Source organism: Globicephala melas, chromosome 17 (genome assembly GCF_963455315.2).
Source record: "Globicephala melas chromosome 17, mGloMel1.2, whole genome shotgun sequence".
Classification (NCBI taxonomy): Eukaryota; Metazoa; Chordata; class Mammalia; order Artiodactyla; family Delphinidae; genus Globicephala; species Globicephala melas.
The window spans coordinates 19,164,967-19,190,971 of NC_083330.1; the positions used below are offsets into that span (position 1 = coordinate 19,164,967).

A 26,005-nucleotide genomic window follows, 5' to 3' on the forward strand; every position below is an offset into this window, starting at 1 on the left:
TCACAATTAAGAATCCTACAGAATATAAAGGCAAGAGGACTATTCCAGTGATCCCTGTTTGATTTAGTGACGCTGGCTGCTGAAATGACTCTGCTATTTTCTTCACATGGCTTTGAGTTTAAGAGGCCAGTCTTCCCTGATGAAAAATGTAATAATTTCTAAGATACAGTAGTCACAAAGTCTATGGTGTTAAGAAATTGAATAAGAAATATTACTTTGCAGTAATCGTTAACAAATGTGGAAAATGAAATTCTGACTTTATAATGTAAATGTGGCTGGAATTCTTTCTTGGAAGATAAAATCAATAAACATATTCTCAGAAATAAAATATAATCTTTGAATATTATCTTCTAAATTTCCCCACACTCTAAATGCTTCTTGTCACACATACACATAAAAGATATAGTGTGCTTTATAAATGTTATGTATGAGAAAGTTGATGATGGGAATGTGTAAATCTACACATGTTCAGTTTAATGTCTAGAATGTAACTGACATCAGAAGTAAAAATATATGAAACCTTATTCATGTAACATTTATTTATTTATTATTATTTTTGCCTTTTTTGTTGTTTTTATTTTTATTAAAGTTATAAAAGCACGTAGATTTAAGAATTAAATAATTCTACAAAGTTTCTCCCAAGAATTCTACAAAACAAAAAACAAACAAAAAAGGTCAACGGACATCGTTCTCAGAGGCACTTCTTTTAGCCTTCTTTTTTCTTTCTTTTTTTCCCCCCACTATTACCCCATGACTTTAAGTGACATGCTGCTTCTTGTACTTTCGGTTTTAGTGCTCTCCATTGACTCTCCACTATGGAGAATGAGGATTTAGCTTTCTTTCCTACCCTGTCTTCAATGCATACTGGTATTCAGCCTCCTGCACATCTTTTCCAAGGGGCCTCCCTGAAGCAGTTTTTAAGGACTCTCAGGCTGCATGCCATGGCAAGCTTCCCAGCATCTCACCGTGGTTGTCTAACAATTACTTATCGAATGCCTACAAGATACTAGCAACTGCACTGGTTCTGCCCTTGGAACATTTACAGACATGCAAGGGACACTGACTCATAGATTGATTACTAAAGAGAATGTGTTTCAGGCCATATTAGGGCTATGCCCAGGCTTCTACTGGAATATATCATAAATCCCTGTCATTTCAAATTACAAATTTGTTTTTCCTCAACATAAAGTTAGCTAAGGAAACTTGAAATTATTAAGTGCTTATGTTAAGTGTTAGCTTACAGTCTTGACTTACCCTATTTATAACAGTAAAGTGATTCTCATTTTTTTAGAACATGGGGCATGAGATTTCAGCCACTTAAATGGGAGAAATGATGCTATAATGACAGTTCAAAATCAGACGTATTCTCTTTTCTATTTTTAATCCTCTTAATGACATCATTTATTGTCTACTGGAAATCCATTTAGGAAATCATGTTAGTCCACTAAGCACTTCAGATAAGGTGATTTCATGAAGCATTCCAACATTATCACAATGAATTGCTTTCGTACACCATAAAAGAAAAAGAAGTAAGCAGAATATGGCCTGCTGAAGGAGTTTACAGTTTTACAGCTCCTCCCACTGTAGCACATAAGTCACTCAGTTACAGTTAACTTTGGATTATCCCTCACAGATTGAAAGCCCAACAGCCATCACACACTCTGGGCCTGTGGTGCCACTCGTATGTGTGTATCTAAATCAATGATGAGGGTATCGGAACCGATACTGGACATGGAGATGGCAAATTACAGTGAAGTTTTGGACCCAACTTACACAACTTTGGAGTTTGAAACTATGCAGATTCTGTATAATTCAAATGGTGAGTTCTCATCTGCTTGTAGATAAAAAAGAAAAGTAAGTATAATGAGAGCAGGAAAACTGAGCTTCCCAGGTGGTGGTTCCATGTGTTTTATTGCTGGAGAATTCAGGGCTTGTTTTTTAAGGCCACAAATCTGAGGTTTTTGCACTTCATCGCAAAATTTAAATTAATAATGCTATGGCTATCTTATGTTTGAGATGGAAAAAGCTTAGCTATGCATAATAAAGTAACCTCGGAATTCTGTCATGGGCCAGTTAGATAGAAAGAGTAGTTTCAGCAGTTATTTTATTTACTGTAAATCACAGTAATGAGTAATATTGGCAGGTTGGCTGTAAAGTATATTTTCTATGCAACATTTAAAATGACATATGGAAAATTGTCCTTAGAACACTGGAGAGTTTTACTGGTTGCCTTCTTTCATTATTCCAGTTCTCAACTGCTGCTGATGAGAAACTGTATTTAACATTACTATCAAGTTTTTGCATTGAACACAAATATGAAAAGAAATAAGGGTTTATATTATAACTGCACTTGACAAGCTAATGTTTAGCCTCACAAAGCTCTTGGTATTTATATACTGTAACATTTTAACTTTAAATAAGACATGACTTGTTTAGGGCTCATGTCTTTATAGAATACAGTTTACTACTGACTTTGAATTTAGATATTTTTTCATGTAAAAATTTTGTCCAAGATCAGTTATAATTGTTAGAACTCATAAAATCTGCAAATTATGTATGCTTTGGAAAATTCTGTGTGTGTGTGTGTGTGTGTGTGTGTGTGTGTGTGTTTAGCTCAGGACTGAGAATACATCTTGTACTCAGGATATCTTAACGTTCTACTATGCTGTACAATTTCAGTGACTGCTGTAGCTGTAATATTTGCAATAAACAACAGGGAAGATTTCTAAACATTTTCAGAAGATGAATTCTGAAATTTTAGCACAAAGGGGTTAAAATCAATTGACAGTGCCTCTATCAGGAAGTCACTATTTTTAATCCTTATGTTTAGACTTGACTAAGGTATTTAATAAAGTATTTACCTCAATAGACTCATGAATTTTTTAAAGGCTATAGATTACTAAATAGTAGGGACAGATTTATCATAAATATTTACTAAAACAACTGACTTATATGGCTATTTCCAAAGTGTTGTCTAACTTGTTTTCTTGTAATAATATGTAAATTCTTGTTAATAATATGTAAGTAGGACATTAAACTGGAAGCAAGAGTTGAATATTTTTTTTTGTTTCCATATAATCTTCCAGAACACAGTCAATCCTTAACACTTCTGCCATATTTCTAATATCTATTTTGTTTATGTTATCAAAAGAAAAATTACTGGCATTTAAATTCTAAAATGTCACATGATTACCCTTAAGCATATTCTCACTGAAGATTTTTGTAACTTTATGAAGTTATATATGACAATATTTGTCAACTCAGAAGTATTAGTAAGTAGAATACATATATTGTCACAGAATGTAATTTGGACATAACAGTCTTTGATTTTATCCTTTTTATATTGGAAATATAATAATTAATTGTTATATTTACATTATTATATAATTTATTATTAATTAAAGTGTATAATATATTCTTATTTATTTAATATATTTTGAGTACATAGATAATTGTAAAGATGTAGTAAACAATATTAACTAATTTAAGAAATATTTAAGTAAAAATATCGATGTGGATTTTTGAAGCGTCTTTCTTCAAAACAATTACTTCTCACTTTATGGAAGGCGTAGTTCTAAGAGCTGGAAGGCAGAGGGGTGACTAAGACAGATAAATCCTCTGACATCATGAAGTTTTTATTCTATGTGGAAAGATGGGTAATAAATGAACAGACCAAAGCATATTATAATTTTAGAAAATGAGGTGGTTAGTTTAAAATATAAGCAGGGTACTAGGTTCTACTTGAAGGGCAAATGAGAGATGACTCTTTTAGATGTGTGTTTACAGAATGTTTCACAGAAAATGTGACATTTGAGCAGAAACTGGGTAGCCAGCTCATAGAAATTCTTGAGGAAAAGCTTCCCTTCCAGGCAGAAGGGTTAGCAAGTATAAAGGCTCTGAGATGGGAACAGACTTCAAGGAGAAAAAAAAAAAAAAGAGGCAACATTACTAGAGACTAGTGAACAGGATGAAAAGTAGTGCCAGATAATGGGATCAGAGAGATGGAAGGGGAACCTTTTCACTCTGGGCTCTGTAGGCCATGGGAATATGTGTAGGCTTTATTTTGTATCTAAGAGTTGGATGCAGAAGGCTAATGTGATGTGAATTTCTTATGCCAAGAGCACATTGCCGGCTTTCTGATAATAAACAGTAGGGGAACCAGGGTGGAAGTATTCGAGAAATTAGGTAGGAAGCTATTGCAATAATCCAGGGAAAAGATTATGTTCGATTGGATAAGGGTGTGGCCATGGTAAAAGGCTGAAAAGGTGTGGATTCGATATGTATTTTAAATACGACTCGTGGATTGGATGTGAGCAACAAAGGCGAGAATTCAGTAAAGGCCAGATTATTGGCCTTAGGTACCAGATGGTACCACTGACTGACTAGGGAAGACTGAAGGAAGAACAAGTTCTAGGAGAAAAAAAAAAAAAAAAAATCAGAGTTCTATTTTTGATACATTAATTTGAAATTCTTATTAAACTCCAAAGTGAAGTTGTTCAGTAGGTATTTGGGCATTTCAGACTGATACCCATGGGAGACATCGGGCCTAGAAATAAAATGTGGGGATTTTTCATCATACAGATGATATTTAATATCATGGGACCGGATGAGCTTCCCTAGGGAAAGGGTATAGTTGAGGGACTGAGCCCTATGGTATACCAAATTTTAATCCTCCAAAATACGAGTGGGGAGTTTGGAACGGAGACTGGCAGAAACAGCCAGTGGATAAAAGGAGAGCACTGGTGTGGAGCTTCCAAGAAGTTGAGGAAGGGACTATTTCCCTCCCATGAATAATTAGTAGGCCAATTTATGTAAGAAATACTCAGTACTAACTTGCACTCTACCACTTTGTCTTTCTTTAACAGATAGTTCTGTCCCAGAGACAACAAGTATGAATACCACAGATAATGGTGTCAACTGTCTATGTGCTATATGTGGGGACAGAGCGACAGGAAAGCACTACGGCGCCTCCAGCTGTGACGGGTGCAAGGGCTTCTTCAGACGCAGCATCCGCAAGAGTCACGTTTATTCCTGCAGGTACTTGAAATGCTCCTTCCCAGAAGGAGATCTTTAGAGGTGTTTCAAAATGCCATGCAAGAAGTAGAGGAATAAAATTCAGAGCTTTCAAATTTCTGTAACTCTAAGAACAAAATTTATAAGCGACATGAAAAGTGAGGATGTGTGGGTGTGTATACACATGCAGTCACACGGGTGGTTCTTTTTTATGAAACATCTTAGACTTATAAAATGTATATTAAAAAATCCCCATGCTTACCACCCAGTTTAGACCAATATAATTGAAGCCTCCAGTGAACACCTCCCCTGTCACTTTCTCTTCCTCCCCTCTCTCCCAGAGGTAAATACCATCTGAACTTTGGTGTTTGTCTTTTCCTTGTGTTTCTTTATTGTTTCTCCACGTTCATATACCAAGAGCCATATGTAAATCTGTATTTAAATGGTTTCACAATGCGTGTACGTTTCTGCATATTGCTTATCTTTTTAGCGTCATCACGTCCTGAGTCTTGGAACAAAATTATAAAAAGGCAGGTGACTTTGGTAGCTTGTTGATGTTACTGAATAAAATGAAATTTTCAGCTCTAAAGTTTTAGATGTATTTCTTGTGCCACAATTTTGTAATTGAATTTAATGTTTGTCTAAAATGTATTTATATTTTATGTATCACACGTTTCTAGTAGGCTTTTTAAAAAAAAGTCAACATCATAGCATGATTTAGGGTTAGATATTTCCCTTTGAGTGTTCAGAATGACAGTTCTTGAATACAGATTATATCTGTGTTAAATATGGGTTATTAAAAAATGACTGACTTTAACAGAAAAATATCTGTGTGTGCTCTGTCTCTGAAAGTCATGTGTAGGATTGTTAAGGTGTTTTAGGTACAAGTTGGATGTTTGGGAAGAAGTTAACTCTTCCAATATGATGCCATTTGACTTCTAGGGATGTGGGAAAAGTTAAACTAGTGTTCTCTAGTAATTTTTTTAGGAGAGCTTAAAGTAGGTATAAAAATCTAAATCATCCACTTTAAAACCTTCTTGGTAAACAAAAAAGAGTATGTTCTTGCTTTTATATACAGCCAGACTCGAGAGGTGTGAAGTAATCAAGCGGATTTCCTTCATCAAAAGCATTTTCTCTATGATTACATCAAATATTGAGTGCTTCTAAAAGATTAATAACTAAAATACATACAAAATAACATGTAAAAATACTTTTTACAATTTTTAAGTTATGTGTTCTGTTGAAGGAGAAATATATATATATATATATATATGTATATGAAAAATGACCATCCAAGCAACTAAATCCAACAGCAACTTTTTTTTAATTTAATTTTTTACTTTATGTTGGACCATAGTTGATTTACAATGTTGTGTTAGTTTCAGGTGTACAGAAAAGTGAATCAGTTATACATATACATATACCTATTCTTTTTCAGATTCTTTTTCCATAGAGGTTATTACAGAATATTGAGTTGAACACCCCAGCAAGAACTTTTAAGAGTCAGAGAATGTCAGCACACAGAGCTTTCAAGATTTCCACCCTTCCTGTATGAGAAAAGTGGGAAAGAAACGTTCCCATAACAAATTTTGGAAATTTAAAAACTATTCCAACAACATGTATGGCTTTACTCCTCCCACCTTCCCATCATGAATACTGCTGCCAACTTAGCTTTCTTTACATGTATTGGTATTAAGCAAATGCCATAATTTTCCATTTGGAAAATATTATATTGATGTAAGTTTAGGGGCAAAAGGGTTTTTTAAGCTCAGGTTTTGCTGATCTCATAGTCTTTTAGGTATGCTCAGTTAACAACCTGTGACGGCAAGTTTTCCCTATTTTACAATTGTGGGTTAACTTGGAAAGTTAAATAACATTTTCAAGTTCTATAGACAGTGAATGTTGACCTGGGAATCAAGCTCAGGTCTAATTCCAGAGACTGTACATTTTTTTTTCTTTTAGTATGCAATTCATTTTTTTATTATATTCACAGAGTTGTACAATCATCACTACGTTCAATTTAGAATATTTCACCATCCTATAAAGAAACCTCTTAGTACCCTTTAGTAGTCACTCCTCATTCCCCCCAACTCCCTCCCGACCAATATGCGGTAACTACTAATCTACTTTCTGTCTCTATAGATTTGCCTTTTTTTTTTTCTTTTTTTTTGCGGTACGCGGGCCTCTCACCGTTGTGGTCTCTCCCCCGTTGTGGAGCACAGGCTCCGGACGCGCAGGCTCAGCAGCCATGGCTCACGGGCCCAGCCGCTCCGCGGCGTGTGGCATCTTCCCGGACGGTGCACGAACCGGTGTCCCCTGCATCGGCAGGCGGACTCTCAACCACTGCGCCACCAGGGAAGCCCAGATTTGCCTCTTTTGCACATTTGACATAAACGAAATTACACAATATGTGACCTTTTTTTCTGACTTCTTTCGCTTAGAATAGTGTTTTCAAGGTTCATCCATGTTGTAGCATGTATCAGCGCTTCATCCTTATTTATTGCCAGGTGTAATATTCCACTGTGTGGGTACACCACACTTTGTTTATCTGTTCATCAGCTGATGGGCATTTGGGTTGTCCCCACTTTTTGGCTATTATGAATAATGCTGCTATGGACATTTGTGTATAAGTGTTTGTGTGAATATGTTTTCATTTCTCTTGGGTGTATACCTAGGAGTGGAATTGCTGGGTCATTTGGTAACTCTTGTTTAACTTTTTGAAAAACTGCCAAACTGTTTTCCTAAGCAGCCACATCATTTTGTATTATAAATAACAGTGTGTGAGAGGTCCAGTTTTTCCACAACCTCATCATTTGCTGTTGTCTGTTTTTTTCTGATTATAGCCACTGTAGTGGGTGTGAAGTGGTACCTAATTTTTCAGAGACTCTACTCTTTATACTTTATTCAATTGCCTCTTGATATGTAATTTGGAATTTAGAGTAAACTCCAATTGGATATGATGTAAAATTAATAGAAAAATTTTTAAATAGAGAAAAGCATGAAAGTTCAGAGGAGTGAAGTTCCCCGTCACACGGAAATCATTTAGCAGTAAGCATTAGAATTTGTATGCCACAAATTTTAAACTAGGTTTGGCTTTCATGGCTCAAGATAGAAATGATCATGGATACTGGCCAAAAGTGAGATATCATTCAGTTTTGTTTTATTAGAAAGACTGCATGAGAGGTGAGGCTTGTATTTTCATGTTGATCATGAGATTAGAAAAGTCATAGTTACTTGTTCTTATACATTCTTTCTGTTGATCTAAATTTGACTATACTTTTTAAAGTCTGTCTGATTTATTTGATAAGTAACAGTTTTCTGCAAACTAATATTTTTTTTGGCGTTGTAGGTTCAGTCGGCAATGTGTTGTTGACAAAGACAAAAGGAATCAATGTAGATACTGTCGATTAAGAAAGTGCTTTAGAGCAGGAATGAAAAAAGAAGGTAATAATATATAACATAATGATTATTAACATTATTGATGAAAAGTGTTATACACACATGTTCTCATTTAATCACAATAACCTTTACATGAGTTCTGATTATCCTCAGTGAAGAATCTGTGGTTCCTCGAGTTTAAGAATTTACTCGAGGACACTGATACCCACTGGTGAGTGGTAGAGCCTGTCTTTACCTGCTGACCGATTTGACATGTTCTATCCACTACTGCGTAATCCCTGGCAAGAAAATTATTGTCTGAAAAAATATTCCAATGTCTTGTTCAAAAGCTAAATGGTAAACTATATTAATAGGATGCAATTATAAATGAATTTTAAATTTTTCATTCTCAATAACAGTTGAATATCTTTATTAATTTCATAAACATTAACTGAACATTGACTTTTCATGCATTCATTTATTTATTTAACAAATTTATTGAGCACTGCTGCTCTCCAAACACTGTTGTGGGTGCTGAGGTTTCAGTAGTGAACATACTGAACAAAATAATCCCCCTTGTCAGGGAGCTTATATTCTATTCAAAGACAGAGACAATGGACTAGATGCTCTATTTTAGTGTGCACTAATTTCATTTTGAACATATTAAATAATCTAATTATATTATCCTACATTCTAACTATGGTTAATTTAGCAAAACAAATGTGTTTAGCACATTTAAATGTTTGGCAGGGCATAGCTGCTATACAATTTTCTGTTTGTCATTTTGCCACATGCTTATCCCTATCACTATCACATACAAAGAGATATTTTTCAGAACTGTTTCATATATTATTAAAAAATTAAATCAGATATGTGAAAAATATCAAACCGATCTTAAACATAGTTTTATTCTTTGTCACTCAGTATTTTCAAGAGACAAAAATTCCATTCATTTCATTCAGTTGCTAGCCTCAGAAAAGAAGGCAAAATAAAGTTCACAAAGTTAAAGGAAAAACACTTTCATTTCAACATGACTTATTTCTAGTGGCCTATTTGGTAGTTTATGGGATTAATTACATGCTTTGTCAATTATCTTCATTCATTTCTACTTGAACCTCTGCTTCACTCCTACCAATGTAAAAGCAAACCACGATTCTACAATTCCATTAAGAGTTTTACAATCTGCTAAATAAAATTATTTTCAAAAACAGTGAAAGTATATCCTATACTGTTCATAGAATAATGTATTAATTTTTCCTAAATAGATTAGGAAGTAACTTTTAGCTTTCAAAGTAGATATATTTTTCTTATTTACACTAATAGCATAATATTAAGGTTAGTTAGATGGAAACGTATGTCAAAAAAGGTAGCTGCAAGATAATTACAAATGTTCACAATATCTTTTAGCATTTTTCTAAAGATTGGTCATGTAAACCAAATTCATAAAAGCATAACTTACATTTTAATTTTTTTACCTCCATGTATACATTTCCAAATGAGTCAGTTTAGGCTGAAAGTCAATGACAATATTTGCTAAAAAAAGGAGAGAGAGGAAGTAAGCTACCAGTAAATATGATTTAAAAATAAAATATTAATGATTCACTCTAACTAAAGATTACTCACTCTTAAAGGCAAGAAGTTTAATATTTTCTCTTTCAAATTAGTGGAGTTGATAGTTAATACTAAGTTTGGTTAGAGAGCAGATTTTGGCATAGAAATTGGTGAATTTCTTTAATAAAAGAATAATTACAGAAAAAAATTCTGATAGTTTAATGTCTTATCTTTCCAGCAGAATTGGATAGAGCATTAGTGTAAATAATTTAGGGGCTACAGATTTTGTTTCCATTCTTTTTGGTTAAGAGAAGATAATTTTACCTTTTAAGGTTTGAAATCCAACTTTGACATCTGACTTCTATTATTCTATGTATTACAAGTATACAAATTCATACTAACCCTCTCCCTCTTCCTTATTTTTAAAAATTTAGTTTTCAATAAAAAATTTGGGGATACACTTTATTCTTTTTTTTTCCTTTCTGAAACAAAGAGATCTCTTTCTTAGAAGACTTTCATATAAATACTTAATATTTCTTCATTGTTCCAAAATGCTGATATTCTAATCTCAATGTTCTCAAGAGAGACCCCTACATGCTGCAATTTTTGCCTTATTAATGTTTGTAAACTGTCCTGAGGACATTGTTTCATAAGAGAGCATAGGATTGCGATCTGAAAATCACCTTAACTAAAATAAATTTACTTTCCATTTTTGCTAGTGTTTTGAAAGAAAAAGAAAAATGGGAGTTTCAAAATGTATGACTCATATTTTCTGACAGTGAATACACTCTTATCTTTGACCTGGTCAATCTCACAGGTTGTACTCTTCCTCTAGTTATCTTATGGTTTTATTAACTTTGAGAGAATGGAAAACCAACCTCGTAAAAATACAGCATGGCTGAAGTGGCTGACCCAACACTTTCTAACATGAATACCATCATGAAGTCCCAAAAGGCAATATTTTATGAACTGTAGTGACAAGCCTGGCTCTTTCTACTTTAAAAATGGTACAGAATGAAACATACCTTCAGTCATACTTTTCTCCCTGCCTCAAGCACCCCCCTCCAAGGTCTTTTAGAGGCATCCCATTTCTCCTTTTATAGTAACGTTGTTTTTACTTCAAACTGTATATTCTGAGATATATCGAAGAAAACTGAACAGTAAATACTGTGATTTTCTCCCCTAGCTGTGCAAAACGAACGTGATAGAATAAGCACCAGAAGAAGCACATTTGATGGCAGCAACATCCCCTCCATTAACACACTGGCACAAGCAGAAGTTCGGTCTCGCCAGGTACTGCTGCATTACTGCTGCACCAGCATCCAGCCCTGTTTAATAGAATCAGATGTTTATTTAGGCATAATACTAAAATGATTTAAGTTCATTCAAATGTGCTCATTACTATAATAAATTACACCTATGCAAATTGAAGAATTTTACTTTGAAAATATTAGTTGGACTGTTGACTCAATTTTAACTTTTCTTGGGCAAGTTCCTACTTTTTAAATGGAAAAATTAAATGCATTTCAGTCTGAGTGTTAAAAGTTTGTTTGCAAGGTTGATTTAAAATACTTAATGCATAGCACAATGCCCTGGGAGCAGTATCTTGTTTTACTGATTGAATCTGGAAATCAATTATCACAGCTTTGGGGGTGTTTAGTTGAGGCCTATCATTAGAGCTTCCTTCCTTGAAAATGACTTCTAGATTCAAGAACTCACCTTAACATCTGCTTTGGAAACAGGTGTGTTTTTTTTGTTTTTTTTTTTGTGGTGCGCGGGCCTCTCACCGTTGTGGCCTCTCCCGTTGCGGAGCACAGGCTCCAGACGCGCAGGCTCAGCGGCCATGGCTCACGGGCCCAGCCGCTCCGCGGCACGTGGGATCCTCCCGGACCGGGGCACGAACCCGTGTCCCCTGCATCGGCAGGCGGACTCTCAACCACTGCGCCACCAGGGAAGCCCTGGAAACAGGTATTTAAGGGAAGAACCAGAATTTAGAAAACACAGGAACTTTATTATTTGAAATTTCTAGAATGAGGATATCAGTTCTAAAGTTAAAAATATAAGTGATTAGTTATATAAATAAAAGTAAATCACTTAAGAATCAAATAAAGAAACCTTTTGAAGAAAGTTTGTTTTACCATTGCCCGTATTAGAAATGTTAATGGTATTTTTCTATTATAAAGCAAACAACGAAATAGCTATTAATCAGATTCTATAATGAGTCAATGCAACTACTTTCATTTTTGCTAACACAAGGGTAAATGATGAAGTTAACATCACCATTATCATCATCATTATTTGAAGATTACTTGATGGTCCTACAAAGTATTTCGAGACTGGCCTGAAAGGAACTGTGAGGAAATAGACATACACTGCAGAAAGACATGTACACACACACACACATGTTCAAAAATTAAGTTTAGAAGAACTTTTAGAAAGTGATTTTTTTCAGCAGAAAGGCACTTGAACACTACTTATATCTTAGATAGTTCAAAATTATATATCATTTAAAAAATGTATCATTATACATTAAGATTTTCAACTTGCTGAGTCAAAGATTGGTTTCTTAACTTTATTTGGGTGGGCTTCCATTAAATGCAGCAACTTCTCATCTAAATCTTTTCTCCTCAGTTGGTAAACTTTATCCAATGGAAACTTTCCTTCATAAATTACAACAAATTAAAGATGGGCTTTCTTAATGGAACTATCATCTTCAATTAAAAATAAAATCATACAACATAGTTCATGTGGATATTCCATAGCTCTTTGTATAGTCATCTTGAATTATGAAACTCCCTGAAAGTTGTGGTAACTTATTTTACAGGTTTGGCCGGAAAATAAGATAGTACTCCCAGACCATGGTGCTATGCAGCGAATGTTCTCAATTTAACTTGAATTGATAGGTATTTGATTTCTCAATTTTAAATGTTTAGTATATTTCAAGATACTGTGACAATGACAGTGCCCACTTCAATGGGGCTTACTTATTGCAGTTGTAGAAAAAAGAGACATAGTGGTCTTGTGTTATGTTCAGTGATGAATTAATATAATGTTCTTCTTAATGCTAGATCTCAGTCTCAAGCCCTGGTGTGAGCACTGACATAAATATTAAGAAAATTGCCAGTATTGGTGATGTCTGTGAATCCATGAAACAGCAGCTCTTAGTCTTGGTGGAATGGGCTAAATATATTCCTGCCTTTTGTGAGTTACCACTGGATGATCAGGTATAATTTAAAGAGATTATGAATGCTTTAAAAAATGTTTTTTGAACTTTGCTAAGTTTTTTCTTTTAATTATATTTATAGTAGATTTACTATATTGGACAAAGGTTAAATTATCTGAGAGAAAGATTGGTTTTCTTGTTCATTCTCTTTGAAGTTAAACAGTCTATTGAGAAACAGACTGTTTAAATTCTATTTTAGGGGTCTTATAAATTTATTGATAGGATGAGGGTTGATCAAGCCTATGTTCTTCCCTCCTGAGGTTTAAAAAGCTTAAGTAAGGGAGAAAGACAGGTAGTAGATAACTGCCATTGTGAGATAAAGTATTGGAAGAATAAATGTCTGGAAGGCAAATGGTACCCCACTGTGTGTTAGTGTTTACTAAAGGTGCATATAAAATTCTTCAGAAATACCAGGCCACTTCTAGACAGAAACCACACAAGTTGTGTTGGTGTCTTTGTAGGCACTTTTATGCACTTAACATATAAAATTGTGCCTTTCATGTTGTCAGTTTTATTCTAGCATTTACTGTATAAAAAGTATAAATCTGGTAAAAAAAAAAAAGATCTGTAGAATTGTGTTCTGAAATCTACTGAAAATAGAATTCAGATGTAGTGATCTTTTCCTAATATAGACATTTTCATGCTTTGTCATATGTATATTAAGATATTTTAGTTAATAGTTAAAAGTTCACTTTCCAATATGTTTAAAGAAGTAGCTAAGATACTTGTCTCTACCTTTCATGGTTTATGAACTCTAATTTTCCCCAGACTTTCTGCAAGGTTATGCACATTGGAGTTTGTCTGATAAATTAACCTGTAAGCAACCTTCAAGTTTATCTGTTTTATATTTATTATTACATTATTTATTGTAAATGTAAACATACTGGAAAGTACTGCCATTTAATCAGTGTTAACAGGTCTATAAACCTTGACTATTCTAGAGGGAGGGGGAAACTGCTAGTTACCCATAAAAATGACCAGCAGTAGGGGCACTGATGAGACTTAATCTGACTTTTTCTTTGAACCTGCAGAATTGTAACAGAACTTAGTGGCTAAAATACAACTTGAATGTTAAAAAAATTAGCTGATCTCATTTCTCAAGTGACCTTACACTTCAGATTATCAACATACTGTATTCAAATCAGTAAAAAAAAAAAAAAAGTATATCAATATAATATAATGTTTTAATTACTAGCATCAAATATATAAGTTCTCAAAAATTGAGATATTTGATATTTTGAATTATCTCAAGGAGCTTAACTCACCAGCAGTCTAACGTTCTGATGTCTTGAAGTAAATAAAATATTTACGTTCTTTAAAATGAACCAAGGGAAAAGGAATGCTGAACATCTTTGTAAAAAGTTTTTACTTGTATAGTCTTGAAATATTTTTAAAGAGTTCTTACCTGAAATCAATCTCCTTTTTATATTCACTGTTTCTAATAAAGCAATCCACTTTCTTAACAAAAAAAAAAAGTAGTTAAGAAGTTTAATGTTCTAATTAGTCTATAAAGATTAGATTATTAGTTTCAGATTCATTTTTAACTCTTCTAAGTAGTATATAATATTCTGTAGATGTAAATAATTTGAAAATTTCCAGTTCCCCCAGGTTAAATAAAGCATGATATATAATATAACCAGTGTCTATTTTTATACCCTCTGACCAATGCTCTTTATCACTGATAAACAAAGACAAAGAAACAATCAAAGGGAAAAGTACATGATTGTTTAAAAATCAAAAAAGGGCAAAATATTTATATAACCAGAAAATAAGTGATCACAGATAGTTAGCAGTTATATTTCTAGGAGAGCATTTCACCTGGTTACAAAAAGAAAATACTGTGAAATCTGAAATCATTCTTAAAATGTTCTGTAACTCCCTTCCTGGTATGAGTCATGGTTGTGGACATATCGTAAAGATAGCTTGGCTCAGAAGGTTACTTCAGAGTGAATAATGCTAAATTGCTAAAACTTACTTGTCTCACCCCAAGCCATATAAGTAGGGTTATGTTATTTATCAGTTTTATATTTTTATTACCACTCTTTTTTTTAAAAAAGTTGCTGACATGTATTAAGACAATGATTTAAATTTGGGAAATTGAAATCCTGGAACTTGTCAATAATAATTTTCATTTACTAACTGACACTTTAATATAACATTAATAGCCATGGATTGGTGAATGTCTATTATGGATAAGGCACTCGGGCTTCAAATGCATTATATATTACATTATTTTATTTAATACTCTTGGGAGCTCTGTGGCATAAGTTTTATAATCTCTTTAAAAACTTAACAGCTTTTAAAACTGAACCATATATCAGTTAAATTCACTCAGTGTATTCATCAAACAAATATTTCTTATGATTACTGTTCAGTTTTAGGAACTGTGAGTATCCGGCGGTAAAAATACAGATTACACCACTATTCTCATAAAATTTGCATTCTATTTGGGAGAGGCAGACAATAAAAATATACAGATAATGAGTAAGTTAATTCTAGGTGGGGAAGAGTTCTATAAAATGAAATGGGATGAGTTGTTGGAGAATGACTGGGAGTGGAGTGGTAGCAGATCCTTTAAATTGGGGATTAAAGAAGATTTTTCTTGAGACCTGAGTGGCAAGGGGCTAAGCATGTCAAGATCTGAGGAGAAAGCATTCTGGGTACAGGAAATGCAAGTTCAAAGGCTCTGAGGCAGGCAGGCATAGTGTGCCTGGAGAAAAGTGAGCAAAGGATGCTGTAAGATGAAACCAGGGACGTGGGCAGGGGGGCAAAAGCATTGAGCCATAACCTCACGGGAGGCCATGGTTGAGGTTTTTGGGTTTTATTCTAAGGACGGTAAGAAACCAGTGAAGAGTTTTTAGCAGAGGAGTGATATTAAGTGATTATTATTATTACAAGATATCATCGTAGAAGCTCTGGCAAGAAGGACTTAGGATGGAGGAACCAGAAAGGAAGCAGGAATACCTAGTAGCTCTTTGGAGTGTATTTTGGTGGGCCAGGCGAAGAATGACCAAGGCTTGGCCAGGGGCCGTAGCAATGGAGAAGCAACACTAGGATTTGCTGTACAATGAGAGAGGGATCCAAATAGACCCTTGTTTTTGGTGTGAAAAAGCATTTGGATGATGGTGCCATTTACTAAGGAGATGAAGATGTTGGAGAAGCATTACTCTGATGTGTTAAATTTGAAATGCTTCCTAGTCTTCCTACTGGTGCTATTCAGCAGGCAACGGCGCTCCTTTGAGAGCTTAGTGCAGAGTTAAAGGTTCAATCTAGAAAGTGTCAGAACCCAGATCCCCCATACTCATTTCGCTATATCACCAATCTTTGTTTTCCTTTTGTTTATTCAGTTGATTATGTATAAGAGATCTTGTTTTACATATATTTTCTCCTTTAGTCCTCATAGCTACACTTTCAGATTTTTATCACTATGTCCATTTGATAGATGAAAACAAATGAGTCCCAAACATACTGGTGGTCAGCTAACCCAAGGTTAAAGAAAAGTAAGTGGCCAAGCTGGAATTTGAACTCTGGTTTGTTTGACTCTATGCCCAAACATCATTCACTCCCAAACACTAAACTGTTCTGCTTTTCTTTTTCTTTTTTTTTTTGCTGCCATTGTATTGACTTGTTAGTTTTAGAAATTTTGAAAAGTAAAACTCTGTTGATATGCTAAAAGTAGAAAAATGGAAGCCTTAATCATGGCAAGAATCTATGAGTACTGTAGTTGTTAAAACAAAAATAGTCCCAGTCTTAAAGAATACTAAATTAATCAGGCTTATATAATCTTTTAATCATTATATTTTATAATTAATTGTTAAACTTGGAATTTTTCATTAAGGTGGCACTGTTGAGAGCTCACGCAGGGGAACATTTACTGCTTGGAGCTACAAAGAGATCCATGGTGTATAAAGATATTTTGCTTTTGGGTAAGTTTTTTTTTTTTTTAATTTGAGAAAAAATTATGCATGCTTCGTACTTCCATGGGGCCTATTCTGTATGTACCAGGCATTCATAGACACTGCGAAATGGTTCTGTCACTTCACAAATTGGACTTAGTTGGTCAGGTCCTCACTCAAGCCCTGTTTTTCCTTGCCGTTAATTCAGGGAAGTTCAGAGTGGATGTTCAGGGTGCACTAAGATTTAAAAATAAAAGATGTTGCTCAATAAACATAACATTGAGGTATGTTTAAATCATATCAGGACAAAGAGTTAGTGATTTGTGTCACCATCTTATGGAGTCCCAGTGTTGTTTCATATACTCTCAGTGTCTACCTAATAATTATAGTATATATTATTTTATACTCTTCTAAGGAATGTGTTTATCTCCTATGATCTCATTGCCCATGATATGCTACAGAACCCCCAGTTAAAAAAAAATTTTTGTGACAATGTCTGAAAAATTCTGAGAGTTAAAGAGCAGTGCTATAACACACAAAAGTAGGATGGCAGGTGGGATAAGACACAAAGGAAAAGCTTGTGTCTTCATTAAGGAAGTGCCCTGATACCCTACTTAACGTATAAAGTTAGGTTTCCTGTTGGGATGTTTGAGATCCCTCTAATGTTTATAAGCTCTACCTCCCTCTGGCTGTGTGAAATGATGATTAACTTGTCTTATTCCGTTTTTGTGATAGATATTTTGTCCCAAATATAAATAAATTGAGCATAATATCACAATAGCTAATATTTACTGAGGACTTACTATGTACGATGCATTGCTTTAAGTGCTTTACATGTTTATATATACACTCTCTCATTTAATCTTCACAATAACCCTGAGGGATATGTACTATTATTTTCAGCCTGTTTCGTAGGTGAGGAAATGAAGGCCAAGAAAACTTACCTAAGGTCACAAAGCAAGTAAGGGATAGAGCCAGGATTCTAAACCACATGATATGACTGCTTTTAAATTCTGTTAAACTTTCTCTCGCATTTTTAGTTCCCCTGCAATAGTGTTCTCATTATAAATCTGAATACAATATACATAGAAATCAAAACAGTTTTACTACATAGTTCTAAATTGTTTTACCCTAAATAATTAGGTACTTTCACTTTTCATAAGAAGAGCAGGGCTACATTTTTTGAATAATTTTGCACATTATTATTTCTACTGAAGATTGTCTTTGCCTGCAGTGAAAGAAGTCAGAATATTCTGGTTTGTTGACTCTCAACCATTGCGCCACCAGGGAAGCCCTATTCTGTTTTTGATAAAACCAGAAAAAAATTTAGGAGCTATTTTAGGGGCTAAAATAAGCTTCCAATTTTCTAATGTTTTAGAAGCTATAATAATATCATATTATAGCCCCAGACTTTCTAAGGTAGAATGCCTTTAGGGATTAGGTGGTCCAGTTCTCTGTCCAATTTCTGAACTCCTTTGAATACAGCCCTGTAAAGTGATCATCCCGCTTCTACTTAAACAAGTCCAGGAAGAGAGAATTTACTATTTAATGAGGAAACTCATGAGAATATACATGCTAATTTTCAAAAATCAGCCTCGTCTACTTAGGTTTATTAAAATTGTGTCTCAGTAGTTGTTACATGTATATACACCTAGACCACTAAAGGAATGCCATTTTTAGTTCACTGTAAGCAAGAGAGATTCTTTAGGTTTTGTAATATGCTCATTAATGAGTAAAACACTAATAGATAACTGATATTGTGGAAAGCTAATCATTATATCTTGTTTCTCCCTTGTCAATAATTAGCTTGCTATTAGTCTGTACTTTAGTATTATCACAAGTGACCGAGGCTGTTAAAATGCATGTGATCATATTATCAATGTCATTGATCCTGTAAGTGTTCTAAAGTTTTTCTAACATAACTAACAATGTTCTTGAAAGAGGAAGTACTATTCCTGTTTCTTCAAGGGAAGACCATTTAAAATATTGGTTTGTAAAAAATTAAGCAAAGTCTGACAATTTTGTGTGTGTGAGGAGGGTGATTGTTTTTTTATTTTATTTTATTTTTTTACCTAGGAAACAATTACGTTATTCACCGCAACAGCTGTGAAGTTGAGATTAGCCGTGTGGCCAACCGGGTTCTAGACGAGCTGGTCCGACCATTTCAAGAAATTCAGATTGATGACAATGAATATGCTTGTTTGAAGGCAATTGTATTTTTTGATCCAGGTTTGTTTCCAAAGTTCCGTTAAAACTAATTGCAGTGAAAATTAAACTACTTTTTAAATACTGGAATATTTTCTGTTGCACTCTAGTAAGGTTAAGTATTTAGATTGCCCTTTTTATTCCTTTATTAGATGCAAAAGGGCTAAGTGATCCAGTAAAGATTAAGAACATGCGGTTCCAAGTGCAGCTGAGTTTGGAGGACTACATCAACGACAGGCAGTACGACTCCCGGGGCAGGTTTGGGGAGCTGCTTCTACTCCTGCCAACGCTGCAGAGCATCACTTGGCAAATGATTGAGCAGATACAATTCGTTAAACTTTTTGGGATGGTTAAAATCGACAACTTACTTCAGGAGATGTTACTGGGTGGTGAGTATATTTAAGAATTTCTATTTTATTTATTAACATCATACTACAGTACTTTAGAGCAACTTGACCTGTTTACCTTTTGTCCATGATGTAATGAACTCAGTATTTTATATTTAGAAAGTCTGCAAAACACATTGGATGGGAACAGAAATACTTGAACACATTCAAACCTCCCCTCCATTTGTACTCACCTCCACCATCTTTACTCTACCCTGTCCCTCTTTCCTCAATTTTCAGATCCTCCCAAATATGGTAAATAGAACTATATCTCCTATTGTTAGTACTTCTTGGAGTATATTATATTTTTCTATGCCTTGACTCCTCTAAAAGCTCAAGGATATCGGAATTGCAACAAAACCAAAAATATATATATAGTAAATACTTTAGAAATAAACATTGTGCTCCTGAAGTAATTAACTGACACAACACAATGAAAAGGGAAAAACGAGATTTCATTGCTGCAGTAGATGTCAGGAATAACTTAGGAAATCATTTATTTTGTATTCTGATCTAGATTAAATTTCCTTATAAAATCACTTTATTTTAGTTTAGTTTAATTTTAGTTTTCTAGTGCTTAATGTGTTTCTAATGATATCTTTCTGAAATAAAAGTTGTTTATGCTAGTAGGGTGATCCCAAATACTGTAAACTTAAGGTAAGTGATTCTTGGAATTGCCTTAACAACAGGCAGCAAACCTAATGATTCCAGGAAACTGCACAGAAGGTCCATTATTAATATACAACATAATATGACACAACATTAATCTAACCAATGTACAGTGAAAGCTGACATTGTCTTTAACATGGCAGTGGCTCTATTAATTTATTTTTGAATTTCCAAAAAGCACTTTGCAAAAATAGCAATATTCAAGCTGTCAATCAAAACAATTGTTCCAAGGTAAACTTGCTGTTCCTGATTAAATATCACTAATGCAAGCATCTTTTTATCTTCTGTAGGTGCTTCCAGTGAGGCTAACCATCTCCATCATCCAATGCACCCACATTTATCTCAAGATCCATTAACTGGACAAACTATACTTTTGGGTCCAATGTCAACACTGGTTCATACAGACCAGATCTGTAAGTATCTGGGCTACTTTTTTTTTTTTAGCAGTACGCAGACCTCTCACTGTTGCAGCCTCTCCTGTTGCGGAGCACAGGCTCCGGACGCGCAGGCTCAGCGGCCATGGCTCACGGGCCTAGCCGCTCCGCGACATGTGGGATCTTCCGGGACCGGGGCACGAACCCGTGTCCCCTGCATCGGCAGGCGGACTCTCAACCACTGCGCCACCAGGGAAGCCCCCTGGGCTACTTTTGAAACATAGTATTTCTTAAACTTAATTACCTGAGAAAAGGTGGAATTTGGGGAAAGAATCTATTTGTGCCCAGAAATTATAAAAATTGGATCTAATTTCTTCTCCAAGATTTAATTGTGGGAGATTGTGAAGCAAGTCACTTCTTCTTCTTAGGTATGAGTTTTCTCCCTAAAATGGAGATGTGAGTACTAAATCTTTCTTCTTCATAGGTTTAGGAGCACAAAAGAACATACAGGATGTCCTAGCTTTGCCTGGTAGTACAGGACCATAAAAATAACTATACAAGGTGGAACCATGCAAAGGAATCTTAATAATCAACAGGAAAATTATGATTGCTTGTGACCTTTAAATACATTTGTTAAAACATCAAGAACTCTTTTAGCTATAGGTTATAAATGTATAGGGAAACTAAAAAAAATAGTAGTTTTAACTCTCAGTGCACCATAATTTAAAATATTAATAACACTGAGAATTAATATGTTTTATTTTTTTGTAAAAAAATATGAAGAGTAGTTTAAACACTGCTTGCCATGTTCTCTTCTAATGACTTACAAGAGGAAGTGACCATCTTTGATGGATTTTACTCTTTTGGAAGTTTGGGTCAGTTTCCAACATTTTATCCTTTGCATTTTTAATGTCCTAAAATATCTCTGAGAATCCATTTGATGTGAAGTTTTTTGCCAGTTTCACTCCCTCTGGGACCTCTTCAACCTTTTCCGTGCAACTGGTTCCTCATTTCTGTTGACAAGCTTTCCTTCACTAAGTTCTTGGCTGAATTTTTAGGGACTCAAACAATGGTAGTGTCAACATTTCCATCGTCAGCTCTTTCTTCTATTACTCCATTTATGTTCGATTTGAATTTCACTTCCAACATTATCACTTTTTGTTTCTTTACTGCACATTCTCCCCTTTTGGCCAGTTCTCTTTCAGCTGTCCATTTTTGCAAATTGTCATGTGGATTTGTCACTGAGAGGGAGACGAGGAGGCAACACAACTACACAGTTTGTTGTCAGTGTATGAACTGAAGGAAATATGTTCATTGAATAATCATGGACAGAATGAAGGATGTGATGTGATTGGTCACTGATCAAAATGCACGTCTATTATTTTAGGTAATTATTTGTAGACTGAAGAGTTATCAGTGAAGTTTGTAACACAGTGAAGTTTGTGAGTATGCAATACTCACAGTTAATTAGAGTTAGCATGCTAACTGAAATCTGAATCATGTTTTCAAAAGACTGGTGCTATTTAACTAAGCTGTGACAACTGACATTCATGTATATCATAATTGTGCAAAGCGTGGGCTGCTTAGGCTTCCTTTAGTTCTTTGGAACTAAAATGACTATATAAATGCTAGGGATTGCTAGTAGATAGTTAATCTGATATTATTGCAGATTTAACACAAATTTTATTTTTATATGTCACATTGGAGATGAAAAAAATCTCTATTTGACAAAAATATCTAGAATTAATTGCTTCTGAATTCATACTAATTAATTCCAGATTTACTTTTGATCTATTGCCTCTGAACACTAAACCAGCTACCTCACTGAGATGCCTTCAGTTATTGTGATACAATTATTATGGGTACCAGCATTGCGTACTGAATTTACAATTGCCCTTAATAACTAGCTACAATGTTGTTTTACCCAAATGTTCAGTGCAATGCGACAAAATTAAGTGAGTACCATTCCATCTGACTGCTACCTAGTGGTAGGGAGAGTAGAAGCCACAGAAATGCATACTATCACTGCTGTTATTTAGATACACACACTGGTAGATCTATGTGTAAATAGTGTGTGAAACACAAAGTTCTATGAGTATACGCCAGAGGCAGAAATGAAATTATTAGAAAAAAATACAAATGATGTATACTATAGCACATTTAATCTGTGGGTCCCAATGTAGTTGAAAGACATTAATTTGGGAACATTCTCTTTTGTTTTTTCCTTGAAGTACAGTTGATTTATGAGGGTATATTGGTTTCAGGTGTACAACATAGTGATTCAATATTTTTATAGATTATATTCCATTTAAAGTTACTGGTTATATTCCCTGTGTTGTACATCACATCCTTGTATCTTATACCTAGTAGTTTGTGCCTCTCAATCCCCTTCTTGTGTCTTCCCCTTCCCTCTCCCCAACTTCTCACAGGTAACCACTAGTTTGTTCTCTGTATCTATGAGTCTGTTTCTGCTTTGTTATATTTATTCATTTGTTTTATTGTTTAGTTTCCACATATAAGTGAAAACATACAGTATTTGTCTTTCTCTGTTTGACTTATTTCACTATGCATAATACCCTACAGGTCCATCCAAGTTGTTGCAAGTGGCAAAATTCCATTCTTTTTTATGGCTGAGTAATATTCATATATATATAAATGATATATATATATATAATATATAATATTCAATATATATAAATATATCTATATATTTTTTTTTACATCTTCCTTGTCCATTCATCTGTTAATGGACACTTAGGTGGCTTCCATACCTTGGCTATTGTAAATAAAGCTGCTGTGAACATTGAGGTGCATGTATCTTTTCAAATTAGCGCTTCTGTTTTCTTCAGATATATACCCAGGAGTGGAATTGCTGGATACTATGGAAGTTCTGGTTTTAATTTTTTGAGGAACCATACTGGGACCATTCTTGCAAAGCAGATGTTACCACTTTCATTTAATTCATAGTCTAGAGCAGAGAGAGGCAAGCCCAACACCATACCAAAGAGTCTATGAAGTTGTGTCTCTTAGAGATCAGTTATTCATAAACTTGGAAAATAAAACACATTAACAACACATTGAACATTGTAGGTATCAACTGACAAGAAAGCTTAACAATTCTGCTGGTGGTTAAATCCTTTACTTTTTAAATGCTAGCTTTGTAGTATTTTAAAAGCATGTTTGCTGACCCTAATCTTTTTAGAATCACATCATCACACTTTTTATTTATATTTTCCCTCTCTCAACATAATATTTAAGAAATTCATTTGTAAAGGAAAACTTTGCTTTGCTTGTGCTCATTTGGAACAGTTTATATTTTACACAAAGCAGAATATTAAACACAAGCATATACACACATATTTAAGTTCACGCATATTTTCTTGGTCTTTTAGAGCAGACTGCTTGAGTGTTAGATCCATCCTAAATATCCAGGAATAATTTTTAAAGCAAATTTGGTAATTCTTTTGTCAATTAAATTATATCTAAAGACATTGTTTCTAAGTAACTGCTAATTCACACTTAATAATATAAAGTTAATATATTAAAGAAAACTAGGCAAAAAGGGACTGTTCTCATTTTGTATGGAATTTTTAAAAACTGTTTGGGAAAAAAAAATCTAAGAAGTTTGCAATGCCTCAGTCTGATCATTAAACATTTTCTATTTGTTCTGTTAAATATACGGAATAATAATGTGAGTACTAAAATAGTTCAAGCTTTTAAAAATTATAGAATGGCTTCTAGATTATTTTGTAATATGGTTAAAATTTGCCAATAGAAAGAAATACTGTTATCGACAATGAAGTATTCAAACTGTAACTTATTTTTTTAAATTACTCAGTGCTCTTTGCATTGACAGGGAAGGGACTGCCAAGTGTATTTGTAATAGAATAACTTGGAAGTGACAAAACCAGTATTTTTTAGATGCTTTTAACTACAACATAGATTTCAAAGCACTTGAAAAGTTATCTTACCTTAATTTTTTTATGTCATCTAATGTTTGAATTAGTAAAATCTAAACCAAATATGTTTTATTTTATGTGCTTTTTTGATTGCGATTTTGATTTACAATATAAAATTTATATTGTAAGATTTGGGAAAAAACTAATTCTTTTCATTTTAACTTTTTTTCTGCTGGGTTTATGAGAGAATCAGATGGTCATAAATGCTATTAAGAAAGTAAGAAGACACCTTAAAGTGACTGTCAAGATTTTTAAGTATGATTTAGTTTAATGCTAATTGGGGCAGTAAGATGGGAGTGCATCTCCAATAGTATGTCAATGACCTGATAATGTATTATAATCACTACTTTATATATGATCTTTTAAAAACATATCCAAAATAAAGTAATGCATATTGGTGTCATGAAGGACTTAATGGGATGGGCCAAGGTGACTGTCACCATTACATACAATTCTCTGATTCTTTTTTTAGCAACTCCAGAAACCCCACTTCCTTCCCCACCTCAAGGCTCTGGACAAGAACCGTACAAAATAGCTGCAAATCAAGCTTCAGTCATCTCACACCAGCCTCTCTCCAAACAGAAGCAATTGTGAGAATATGTTTACTTCTGAACGGCACTGCATAAATGTGAAAAGTTGTTGGTCTTGAAATATCTCAGGATAGCACTTTTGGCAAACTCTTAGCCAAGGCTTCTTCATGGTGCTGTTATAAGATGGTATCCTGTTTTCTTGTTTATATGCTCATTTTGTTTGTTGTTGCTATTGTTTAAAACCTTTAGAGGCAACCAATGTATATCGGAGCTTCAATATGTTTATATAGTATAAACTTGTACTGTGCATGAACCAGTTGAATCTTATGTACTACTTTCATTTGTTGTCTTATTATTAATTTAAATCTGTAAATAATTGCTTATGGTGATGTGATGAAGAGCTAAGTATTCTTTTTTGACTGCGAACAGTAGATCAGAAATCCCAGATTAATATTAAATGAACCAAGTTTTTAAATAAATTTTAAACTTGCAAATTCAAAAAATAAAGCAGTCAGTGTAGAATAGGGTATATTTCTTTGAAGAAAAATCACTTGTGGGTATCCCGTGACTAAGAAGTATCTTTTTGGCCCACAGTTAAATATGCCTATATAAAGTTTAGAAAATTATAAATAGGCATTCCATAGATGACTGGGTATTCCTTGAAATCTGCCTATATTTGAAGATGTATGTTCAAATAAAACATGTTAGTTTTATCAGTTAGGATACAGGTTAAACTGTAAAAAAGAAACTCTTAAAAGAGTGGCTCAACCAAGACAGACATTTATTTCTCTCTCCTAAAACAATCTAGAAGCAGACATCCA

The 26,005-nt window shown here is 34.1% G+C and overlaps 1 protein-coding gene across 1 annotated transcript; it reads left to right on the top strand.

The window, feature by feature from the left end:
• The first annotated feature begins 1,683 nt into the window (after positions 1-1,683).
• On the top strand, positions 1,684-25,449 carry HNF4G (hepatocyte nuclear factor 4 gamma). The gene is made up of 10 exons (XM_030859813.2): positions 1,684-1,819; positions 4,866-5,037; positions 8,363-8,457; positions 11,129-11,235; positions 13,011-13,166; positions 17,004-17,091; positions 19,138-19,290; positions 19,419-19,655; positions 20,612-20,734; positions 25,127-25,449. The coding sequence occupies exons 1-10, from the start codon at positions 1,684-1,686 to the stop codon at positions 25,246-25,248; spliced, it is 1,389 nt and encodes a 462-aa protein (XP_030715673.1). The 3' UTR covers positions 25,249-25,449.
• The last annotated feature ends 556 nt before the right edge of the window (positions 25,450-26,005 follow it).